The sequence below is a fragment of the Paroedura picta genome, chromosome 15 (assembly GCF_049243985.1).
Source record: "Paroedura picta isolate Pp20150507F chromosome 15, Ppicta_v3.0, whole genome shotgun sequence".
Lineage (NCBI taxonomy): Eukaryota > Metazoa > Chordata > Lepidosauria > Squamata > Gekkonidae > Paroedura > Paroedura picta.
Window position 1 is genome coordinate 22,320,943 of NC_135383.1, and position 12,408 is coordinate 22,333,350.

Consider the following 12,408-nt stretch of genomic DNA (forward strand, 5'->3'; position numbering starts at 1 on the left):
CTCCCCCTCTCCCCATGAGCACCCAATACTGGAAGAGCAGGGAAGGGCCACCATCCTCATGATAAATATCCAACTGGCTTCCACTGGGAGCAGAAATCAGATCTGGACTTCTGTCTGATCCATCAAAACAGTTTTTAATATTTAAAGAAAAGGTTTAAAGCATTGGTTCTCAACCTGGGGTTGTCCCCTTTGCATAGGGAATACTTTGTTGATGGGGTGGAGCTTGTATGGTTTCAGGAGGAAGGCAAAAGTGGTCAATGGTAGATCTTGTCAGGCAGGAGAAGAACCTCTGCAGAAAGGTGTGGCTCTCCCTGACCACTGACCGTCTTTTCTGCATCCCACAGAAGTTGAACAGATTGTTCTGTTTCCTTTAAAACTGCCAACTGCTTAGTTTAGCGTAGTGCATTCAATTTTCAGACCACCCTCCCAACGTTGGCCCAGTAATATAGTTTAGGGGTGCTGGAATGACAAGCTGTCTATCCCTTTAAAGCAGTGGTTCTCAACCTTTCTAATGCTGCAACCCTTTACTACAGTTCCTCATGCTGTGGTTGACCCCCCCCCCCCCAACCGTACAATTCTACAAGTGTGCTTTTGCAGAAATTAAACCGAAACTGACCAATGGCGTGAAGATCCATGGATCGGTATTGTATATAAATTGGGTTTTTTCTGAGGTTTCTCAGTTCCGTTCTTCCTCTTGTTCCACCATGCCGATCTCGCTCTTTTCTGCTTCTCCAGAAAGACAAACGCTCTATCTCGATCTGCCCCACAAGGCTGTTGTGTGGATGAAATGGAAGAGGGGCAATGTCGGCCACTTTGGAACCCCCTTGGAGAGAAGGGCTGCTCGCCCTGCAGCGACCCCTGTGAAAGGGTCGTTCAACCCCTAAAGGGGTCCCGACCCCCAGGTTGAGCACCATTGCTTTATAGCTTTTCTTTAAATATTAAAAACTGTTTTGATTTGATGGATCAGATTGAAGTCCAGATCTGATTTCTGCTTCCAGTGGAAGCCAATTGGATATTTATCATGAGGATGGTGGCCCTTCCCTGCTCTTCCAGTATTGGGTGCTCATGGGGAGAGGCTGTGGCTCAGGGGCAGAGCCCTTGCTTTGAGTGCAGAAGGTCCCAGGTTCTATCCTCGTCGTCTCTAGTTACAAGGATCAGGAAATATGCTTAAGCTGTTATCATTAGCCGTCTTGAACAATAAGGAAAGGCAAGGTAAAAATGTTTTAGCAAATAAAGGGGTATGAGTAGTAAAGCAAAGGAACAAATCGTTCTGGAAGTTGTTTTTAAAAATCTTCAAATGGCAGAATCATTTTTTTAAAGGCAATAACAAGACTCCAGGCAGATATAGGCCACAAAGCTGACTAAAAGAGATGGGATGAAACTTTAATTAATTAAAAGTCTGAGTAAAGAGAAATGTTTTGATTTGCCATCTGACCGGCAGCCAGGTTGGGTGCCCAGTGAGCTTCAAGAGGGAGGGCGTTCCAGAGATGAGCAGCCACCACCGCAAAAGCCCTGTTTCTACTTGTCCCCCACCTCACCTCTGCAAGTTCAGGCATGGCGAGCTGATGCCAGAGGGCTGGGAGTCCTTCAAAGTCATGATATAAATTCACAATACGATACCGTTTATTGTATATAACCAAAGGCCATTGTAAAGCACAATTAAAACAATATGGTACAAATACAAATAAAACAGTATTTCTCCAATATTGGACTACTGAGTTACAATAAGAGGGATAAAATGGTGTATCAAGGTGGAGGATCCTGTAAAAATGCATTAGCTATGATCTTCCTGGCAGCCAGAGCGAAAAGTGCCACCCTATTTGAGATATAGAGGTCGACATCTTATAACAGATAGGTGACTTTGTTAAAATCAGAGATAGGGTGTGAGTTTGGGAATAACTTGGCAAGGAATTTGCCTCTGGGTTTGGAGTACAGGGGATAAGCCCAAACCTCCCTGATTGTTGTTGTGTTTATTTAAAAAAAACCATACTGGATTAGTTTTATTTTGACTAACATTTCAAGACAAAGGGGTCTTGTTTTCCCACTCACCTTCTTTCCCTCTGTGTTTAGTTTCCATGCAGAGCGTGCCATTGGCATCATAACTCACATTCTTCCTGAAGACCATCTTCTTCTGGCCTCTTCCAAGAGAGTGAAAGGTATTTGCAAGCTGTCTTTAGTTCCATCCCATGCTAGGGGGATTGAGAACCACTGTTGTTGCTGTACGAAATCTGGAGGTCTGGGGTGGGGTGGGGAGCTGATGAGGAAATAATGATGGTGGTGAAAATGTAGTTAACAATCTTGTGCCCTCAAGCTACAAATTTCTTTCAGCTATTAGTATGCACAACCACTAAGACTTCTTGGGAAATGAGGTAGAGAAAGGTCCTTTTGTAAGCAGTACGGCTCGGCTCCATGTCTCCCAAAGTGTTTGCTGTCTTCTGCACACCTTTGCTTATTTTTATTATATCCTGCTCATAATTTAGAAAGCTCAGAATTACTGCTTTCCAGGCTACCCTGTCCCTCGCGTTCTTGGTTTCAACAGGTCTGTCGACGTCCCCCAAAGACAATTCCCTGAGATCATTCCCTCTGCATACGTGAGTGGGAAATTTGATGGATTCCCAGTCAAGGAACGGCTCTGTATTTGCAATGAGGGTCAAGTCGAGACCACAGGTCTTATTTGATTGCAAATTATATAATCACTAGCTTCAAGGCTGTTCCTAAGAACGTGCCTTGAAAGGCCCCCTCCCCTGGCCCCCAACCAGGCAGCTTAAGGTGGCTTTGGGCCGCAGCTTGCAGCCAGATCAAGTGGGGCGGGGGCTGGGCAGCTCATTAGCAGGCCCAGGACAGAACTCCTTAGCAGGCAGTCAGCAGGCCAGGAGACCCTCATGAGCAGGCCCAGCCTAGCAGGCCAAGAGGCCGTTAGCAAGCCCTCCACCACGACCCTTTGCCCAGGGCCCTCTCCCCATACCTGCTGCTGGCTCCAGGCCCTGAGGCGCGTCTGAGAGCAAAGAGGCTAAAGTCCAGGGACAGAGGGCAGGAGCTGCAGGAGCAGGGCCAATCAGGGTGCAGCCAGCTGCACCCTGATTGGCCCTATTCCAACTTGGACACCCGGACACGTCCCATCCCCCAGGCTGTTTCACAAATATATAGAGGAACAGCAATGGATAAGGATATTCACACAGGTGAATTAGTACCAATGCTTATAGAATGCCCCTGCAGCCTGAAAAAACATTGCTTGCAACTGTTATTATCAGTCTTCTAACAAACATAGTAGCTACATTTGCTTGGCTAGCTTCTAGAATTAGGAAACATCAGGAATTAGGAAACATTGGGAAATGTATAGCTGTTGTAAGTATACTGATAGGTTTGTAACATGTTCATAACTATTTATGCTATTTAGGCTAGTAGCTTTTATGGAGTGTCTCTTAACCTTGTATTAAGTCTATGTATTTGAATTGTTTTACTGCTATTATGTTTCATTTTACTTTTGTATTTTATTGGTCCACTAGCAAGAAAGCCTTCTGCAGGCTAAATGCAATGGGTGGGAGGTGGCGGGGGCAGGGAGAGGTAGCTCTGGTGAAGCACGGAGAAGCCGCCCTTCCCCTCTCTCACCTTCTGCGGGCAAGGGGGCGGGGCGAGTGCCTGGCGGCCTTGAGGCTGGTAGTCTTTGGTGTGGCAGCCTCCTCCACCACCTTGGAGCCACAGCACCGCCTTGCCGTGCACGGGCCTCACGGCTGAGTTTTGGGGCCAGGCGCAGCTAGTCAAGTCCAGATTGGCCCGTGGAGTGGAAACAGTGTCCAGACAACCAGACAGGGCCCAGACACTGCTCCATCCATAATGGCTCTTCTCAATTATATAAGAGCCACTATGTGGTACAGGTGACCATGAAATGAATAAATAATAGACAATTATCAGATCGTTCTGTGTACCATTTAAGATGAAGATCATCACAGCATTTCACTGTTTGTTCCAGCTCTCAGGGCAGTGCACATTAAAACATATATAAAGGTAAAGGTAAAGGTATCCCCTGTGCAAGCACCGAGTCATGTCTGACCCTTGGGGTGACGCCCTCTAGCGTTTTCATGACAGACTCAATACGGGGTGGTTTGCCAGTGCCTTCCCCAGTCATTACCGTTTACCCCCCAGCACGCTGGGTACTCTTTCAGACGGCTGCCTTACCACTCTGCGCCACAAGAGGCTCTTAAAACATATATATATATATATATATATATATATATATATATATATATATATATATATATATATATATATATATATATATATATATATATATATATATATATATATATATATATATATATATATATATATATATATATATATAATATAAATAATGCAATAAAGTTAGTTAAAACAAGACTTAGATAACATTAAACTTCTAAAGCCAGTCAACATAATAACAATATAATAACATAACATAATAACAACATAATAACAAACCACCCTGAGCCTCCGGGGAGGGCGGTATAGAAATATAATATAATAAAATAAATAAACAATTTAGATGTCAAAATCCAGGTGGCAATCTACCTTCTGATTAGCCAGAGTCAGTTTACAGTCAAGGGGCATTTTGATAGGCCAGGGACCGCCAACTGGTTGGTATGAGCAGAGCACTCTTTGCGGGGCATGGACAGAGCAGAGAGGCGGTCTCTCAGAGACATTTCTCTCCCCAGTGTACTGGATGGATAGCACAACTTGCCAGACACTTACACACCCATTCACACACACTCGGGAAAGGGGAGATCTTTGCAATGCCCAGAGCACAGCTCGTAGTTGTAGGCAGGTAACCTTAGCTCCAGTCTGCTGCATCTCCAGTTAGAAAGATTTTGGCTAGTAGAGCTGGGACAGTCTGAGACAGGGGTAGTCAAACTGCGGCCCTCCAGATGTCCAAGGACTACAATTCCCAGGAGCCCCCTGCCAGCATTTGCTGGCAGGGGGCTCCTGGGAATTGTAGTCCATGGACATCTGGAGGGCTGCAGTTTGACCACCTCTGGTCTGAGACTTTGGAGAACTATTTCCTGCCTGCGTATTCAGGGGTGGACTAAATAAAACAGTTTTCTGACGTAAGAGAGTGTTGTAGGTTTGTGAGCAGAAGGGTTTCTCTTTCTTAATGTTTAGTTCAGGGGTAGTCAAACTGCAGCCCTCCAGATGTCCATGGACTACGATTCCCATGAGCTCCTGGGAATTGTAGTCCATGGACATCTAGAGGGCCGCAGTTTGACTACCCCTGGTCTGAGACTTTGGAGAACTATTTCCTGCCTGCGTATTCAGGGGTGGACTAAATAAAACAGTTTTTCTGACGTAAGAGAGTGTTGTAGGTTTGTGAGCATAAGGGTTTCTCTTTCTAAATGTTTAGTTGAGGGGTAGTCAAACTGCGGCCCTCCAGATGTCCATGGACTACGATTCCCATGAGCTCATGGGAATTGTAGTCCATGGACATCTAGAGGGCCGCAGTTTGACTACCCCTGCTTTAGCTGGTCTAATGGCAGGGGCTGCAGAAGGTAAGAGCTGAGCAGAAGGAACCCTCAGGGATGTCTTTGCTGTCTGTTGCACTTGGGGCCTATCAGCAAGTTGAGCCTGTTGATGTGATTATCCTTCCTCCCACAAGCCCTTATCTTAGAGGAGATTGCGATCGACTGCCACAACAAGGAAACGGAGCAGCGGCTACTCCAGGAAGCTCACGACTTACACCTGTCCTCCCTCCAGCTCGCTAAAAAAGCCTTCGGGGAGTTCAACGTGCAGACAGCAAAACACTACGGTAACCTTGGAAGACTTTATCAGTCGATGAGGAAGTTTAAGGTAATTGCCGCTTTCTTTGGCCGGGGATACTATGTATGTATGTCCGTATGATACGTTCCACTGGTGCCAGGAGCGCTTCCATTTGTCTCCCGCCCTCTCTTAGGTTGGTTCCTGCTGCATTCTGTTCTTTCTCGGAAAGCTCTGGTAACTTACTGGCTGCTCGCTGGGATATCCCTTGCAGGCAATGAGGAGCTCCACACCTAGCTGGTTTTACCACCCTGCTGGCCCCAGTTGGATAGAAAGGCAGAATATAGGGGGAAAAAGAGTTGGTTCTTATATGCCGTTTTTCTCTACCCGAAGGAGTCTCCAAGTGGCCTTCATTTGCCTTCCCTGTCCTCTCCCACCACAGACACTGTGAAGGAGATGAGGCTTAGAGAGCCCTGATATTACTGAAGAAGAAGAAGAGTTGGTTCTTATATGCTGCTTTTCTGTAACCAGGAGTCTCAAAATGGCTTACAATTGCCTTTCCTTTCCTCTCCCCACAACAGTCGCCCTGTGAGGGAGGTGAGGCTGAAAGAGCCCTGATATTACAGAAGAACAAGAAGAAGATTTGGTTCTTATATGCCGCTTTTCTCTCCCCGAAGGAGTCTCAAATGGCTTACAATTGCCTTCCCTTTCCTCTCCCTCCAATAGACACCCTGTGAGGTAGGTGAGGCTGAGAGAGCCCTGATATTACGGAAGAAGAAGAAGATTTGATTCTTACAGCTCGCCAGATGAGAACTCCGCATTGCTAACCACTCCACCAAGCTGGCTCTCTAATTATACTAATGACATCTTGTGATTTTGATGTGATGCCTCTGTTGATACAGCCCAAAATGGCATTTGCCTTTTTTACCGCTGCATCACACTGCCTTCTCATGGTTAGTTTACAATCCACAAGTACCCCAAGGTCTCGTTCACACAGAGTGTTACCTAGAAGCGTATCCCCCATCCAGTAGGCATGCTTTTCATTTTTTTGACCCAGATGCAGAACTTTACACTTATCTTTATTAAATTGCATCTTGTTCTCATTTGCCCATTTTTCCATTGTGTTCAGATCTCGTTGAACTCTGTCTCTATCTTCCGGAGTATTTGCCAGTCCTCCCAATTTGGTGTCATCTGCAAACTTGATGAGTAGTCCCTCCACCCCCTCATCTAGATCATTAATAAATGTTAAAAAGTACCGGGCCGAGCACCGAGCCCTGAGGTACCCCACTACTCACCTCCCTCCAGTCTGATGAAACACCATTTGACAACAACTCTTTGAGTGAGGTTCTCTAACCAATTCCCTATCCACCTGACTATCTGAAAATCCAGATTGCAGTCCTTCAACTTATCCATCAGAACATCATGGGGAACCTTGTCAAAAGCTTTACTAAAATGAAGCTGCTTCAAACCATTCGCCTCCCAAGGTCAGTACTGTCTTCTCCAAATGGCAGCAGCCCTCCAGGGTCTCACCTCCTTGCATCACCTCCTTGCCTATTTCCAAGGATTGAACAGGGGAACTTCTGCTTACAAAACAGATACTGATAGCCTAGCCCTGTAGACCCTTTTTGCCTGGCATGACGTCAGCCAAAGACATGGCAGACTGGAAAGCCATTTTCATGTTTATTATTTTAGCTGCAGGAAATAATAAGACAGTCACAGGAGACTCATGACCACAAAAATCTGCGCAAAGAACAAAGGGTCACATAGAATTTTATGTATCAACCTCCTAAGCCTGGACTTGTGCAATAATGCCACTTCTCTGGGGTCATCCGCAGGTCTTCATACACACCCCTCCCAAGTCTCCAGGCTAGCCTTGGTGCCCTGATATCCATACTTCTGAAGTGGCATGGTCACCAGGGCAACTCTTACCCTTCAACCTTATTCTAAACAGAGCATATTCCTAAACAACTGTCTACTCTGGCACCAGCGTGTGCTACGCTGTTAGAAGTAAATGTTGAAGTGACCCTAAATTTTAGTCATAACATAATTCCTTATCATATCTGAGAAGCTCTCTGTAAACCATTTCCCCCCTATTCCATGTTAAGTGAAAGGTTGCATAATGAAGCCCAGCATGCAAACTTTTCTCTATACAGATCTTGGTTTCCCATATGAAACTTAGGCCAATTTCCAATAACTCTGATCGGTTAGAAGGTCATAATCATTTCCTGTATCACCAGTCCATCAATGCCCTCTCACAGGAGAAATCGTAGCCTCTTTCAGCATGCCCCTTCAGTCCTTTCTCGTGTGACTCCCCTGCATTAGTTAAAAACTACCTTGGGTCTGCTGTGCTTGTGTGGGTCTTAGGAGCATCCGTTGATTGAGCACCCTGTCTCTGCCTGAGGTCCTGGAGAGTTATTGCTATTCAGGTAAATGGACCAGCAATCTGGCTGTACAAGATGGCTTCATATCCATCTTCATCATTATCCCTGGACTTTGAAATACTGATTCTCGAACCAAACTTTAGTTTTACAGATGCTAGTTTTATTTGTTTTCAAGGCGCTTATATCCTGCGTTTCTGCTTTACGCAAGTCCACAAGGCAGCTCAAAAATGCATCATCTAAAATTAAGAAAATCTTAAAAGATGATGCAGTAAAAGTGCTACACTCAATATGCCAGCAAATGTGGAAAACTCAACAATGGCCACAGGATTGGAAAAGGTCAGTTTACATTCCAATCCCAAAGAAGGGCAATGCCAAAGAATGTTCAAACTACCGCACCGTTGCACTCATTTCTCATGCTAGCAAAGTTATGCTCAAAATTTTACAAGCTAGGCTCCAGCAATATGTGGACCGAGAACTTCCATAAGTACAGGCAGGATTTCGAAGAGGCAGAGGAACTAGAGATCAAATTGCCAACATACGCTGGATCATGGAGAAAGCTAGGGAGTACCAGAAGAACATCTACTTCTGCTTCATTGACTATGCTAAAGCCTTTGATTGTGTGGAGCACAACAAATTGTGGCAAGTTCTTAAAGAGATGGGAATACCAGAGCATCTTATTTGTCTCTTGAGAAACTTATATGCAGGTCAAGAAGCAACAGTAAGAACTGAACATAGAATCACTGATTGGTTCAAAATTGAGAAAGGGGCTCAGCAAGGCTGTGATCAGTGATCTTCTTAAACAATATAACAGGAATGGAACTTAGCTAAGGCCCTTAAAGAGGACAGACTGGTTCAGGCCATGGAGAGGATGTCTGAGGGGGGACCTGTTGTTGGTCTCAGGCAAATGCCTGGTGGAGGAGTTCCCTTTTGCAGGCCCTGCGGAATTTTGGGAGTTCTGACAGGGCCCTGATCTCTTCAGGGAGCTTATTCCATCAGGTGGGGCCCAGGACAGAAAAAGCCCTGGCTCTCATTGAGGACTGATGTGCTTTTTTGGGGCCAGGGATCAGTAGCCAGTTGGCAATAGCAGAGTGTAATGCTCTTTTGGGGATATAGGCGGAATGATGGTCTCTTAGGTACACTGAGGCCAGACCGCATATGGCCTTGAAGGTAAGAACCAAAACCTTAAGCCTGATCCAGTATTCAGTTGGGAACCATTTGAGTTGTTGAAGTATAGGCCAGAAGTGAGATCTCCATGATGTCTTAGTGAGAATCCTGGCCGCTGCGTTCTGCACCAATTGCAGTTTCCGAATCAAGGATAAGGGCAGGCCTGCGTAGAGCGAGTTGCAGAAGTCCAGTCTAGAGGTGACCATCACATGGATCACAGTGGCTAGGTGTTCTGGTGCCAAGTAGGGCGCTAGTAGCTTGACTTGGCATAGGTGGTAGAAGGCCTGCTGCGCTACTCTTGTGACCTGCGCCTCCATGGAAAGGGAGGCACCGAGGATCACCCCCAGGTTTCTGGTGGAGTGGGCTACTGTTAGACGCACTCCGCCCAGGTCAGGTAGGCACGTTTCCTCGCTTAGTCCCTTCTTACCCAGCCACAGGACCTCCGTCTTTGAAGGGGTGAGCTTCAGACGACTCTGCTTCAGCCATTTCGTCACTTCTTCCAGGCATCTGGTTAAGGTTTCTAGGGGGGAATCGGGGCAGTCATCCATCAGGAGAAAGAGCTGGGTGTCATCTGCATATTGGTGGCAACCCAGCCTAAACCTCTGTATCAGTTGAGCAAGAGGGCGCATGAAGATGTTAAATAAAATAGAAGAAGAAGAGTTGGTTCTTATATGCCGGTTTTCTCTCCCTGAAGGAGGCTCAAGGCAGCTTACAGTCGCCTTCCCTTTCCTCTCCCCACAACAGACACCCTGAGACTGAGAGAGCCCTGATATTCCTGCTCGGTCAGAACAGTTTTATCAGTGCCATGGCGAGCCCAAGGTCACCCAGCTGGTTGCATGTGGGGGAGCTCAGAATCGAACCCAGCATGCCAGATTAGAAGTCCGCACTCCTAACCACTCCACCAAACTGGCTCTCAAATAGGAAAGGACTGCTCCCTGTGGGACTCCACATGTGAGCTGATGACAGTTGGATACTCTATCTCCTCTTTCAACCCTCTATCCACCACCCTGGAGGAAAGAGATCAGCCATTTGAGGGCTGTCCCCCGTATCCTGGATTCGGCAAGGCGGTGAACTAGGAGCTCATGATCTACTGTGTCAGACGCTGCTGAAATACAACATGAATACAACAAAGACTCACTTAATATCAGACAGAAGCACTACAAAAACAAAGTGAAGAACAACCATCAAGCTGCATACAGCAGCTTAGTCATAATTCTGATTTGACTTATACTGGGGAAAAGCAAGGGAGTCTGCAGGGTACTGAAACCCTGAAATCTGACTGGCTGTCTTCTTGCTAATCTTCTTGCTAATCCTGCACTCACACAAGTTTATTTATTTGCTTATTATATTTATATACCGCCCTCCCTAAAGGCTGAGGGCGGTTCACATAAAACGGAAACAATACTTAGCTTATCAGTAATAAGGTGATAACAAGTAACATAGAACAGTAGAAAAATATGGAGAACCTTAAATTAACGCATGCTGATAGACCAGTGGGCGGGGCGGAATTGCAGTGGGCGCCATAAGGAAGGGAAGCTCAGGGGGAGGGCCCCTGGGAAGTGATGGTACAGGTCGACCTCAACCAAATGCCTGATGGAGGAGCTCCCTTTTGCAGGCCCTGCAAATCCTGATTGTTGGATCCAGATGGCCCATTCTGTGGGTGTGCAAGGACTTCTGCCCGTGGAACATGGTTTCCCCACTCCCCACCCTGCAGCAGCCTAGAGTGCCGCCACCTTCCCCCCCCCCCGAATCTTGTTCCTGAGCTTGTAGAATGATGTAGTCTTGATCCTGGCCAACTAGCACTTGCCATTGAGCAGGGGGTTGGACTAGAGAGCCTATATGGCCCCTTCCAACTCTATGATTCCACACTCTCCCAGATTTAGTGCAACAGCCAAAGGGATTCAGATCCTGATTTGAGATCAGCTGAGGGATTCTGGAGGCTGCAGCCTGGAGTCCTTGAATTCAGCACCAGTGTTCTCATAGGACAAGTATCTTTGCATTGCTTTAGTTATTGTTGCCTTGGTATTTGGTTTTTTTTGTGTGTGAACAAAAGAGACAAGTACATAAACTCTTGCCTTTAGTTTTAAGCGTTACGATACAAAAACATTTATTGTATATAGCCAAAGGCCATTACAAAGCATAATTAAAACAATATTGTACAAATACGAGTAAAACAATATTTCTCCAATATTGCGTGCATAAAATTGTAAACATGGGCTACTGAGTTGAAATTTAAAAAAAAAGATGTATCAAGGTGGAGGCTCCTGTAAAAATGCTTTGGCTCGGATCTTCCTGGCGGCCAGAGCAAAAAGTGCCACCCGATATGAAATATAGGCATCGACATCTGATAACAGATAGGCGACTTTGTCAGAATCAGAAATGGGGTATGAGTTTGGTAATAATTTGGCAAGGAATTTGCCCCTGGGTTCGGAGTTCAGGGGACAAGCAGAAACATAGTGGGGCAGGTCCACCACGGATGGATTTCCACATATACACAGGCGTTGGACTGTGGGTATTCGGAGATATCGCCCAGAGAGCATGGCTGATGGCATCATTTCAAACTGCAAAGATGTTAAGGCCATTCTAAAACTACGTATTGTTATGCTTCCCAAATATGATGCTCCAGAGTGGTCTTTTTAAAATAGTTTTGTGTTTTTGTGTTTACAAAACTTCTAACCGGGCGTAACTTTTTGGGGTGTTCCAGGAAGCAGAAGAAATGCACATCAAGGCGATTCAGATCAAGGAGCAGCTTCTCGGCCAAGAGGATTACGAAGTGGCTCTCTCCGTGGGACACCTGGCCTCCCTTTACAACTATGACATGAACCAATACGAGAATGCCGAAAAGCTGTACTTGAGATCAATAGCAATTGGTGTGTGGATTCTAAGCCCGGCTGATGATATAGATCAGGGGCAGTCAGACTGCGGCCCTCCAGACGTCCATGGACTACAAATGCTGGCAGGGGCCCATGGGAATTGTAGGGGCTCATGGACATCTGGAGGACCACAGTTTGACTACCCCTTTAGATGCATGTTGATGGGTGGATTTGGGCACTGCTGCCCTAGCCAAACAGGTTGCTCTAGAGACAGAGTGTGCCTGAGGACTTGAAGGGGACTTAGAGGCCATCTACTCAAACCCCCA

At 46.1% G+C, this 12,408-nt stretch overlaps 1 protein-coding gene across 2 annotated transcripts in view; it reads left to right on the forward strand.

Annotated features, from left to right (window-relative positions):
- Positions 1 to 12,408, forward strand: part of APPBP2 (amyloid beta precursor protein binding protein 2) — a 68,257-nt gene that overhangs the window by 52,428 nt on the left and 3,421 nt on the right. For both annotated transcript variants that reach the window (XM_077312793.1, XM_077312792.1), the window contains 3 exons: positions 2,071 to 2,156; positions 5,627 to 5,817; positions 11,974 to 12,139. In XM_077312793.1, coding sequence (XP_077168908.1) covers positions 2,071 to 2,156; positions 5,627 to 5,817; positions 11,974 to 12,139 — 443 coding nt within the window. The remainder of the gene's footprint in view (positions 1 to 2,070; positions 2,157 to 5,626; positions 5,818 to 11,973; positions 12,140 to 12,408) is intronic.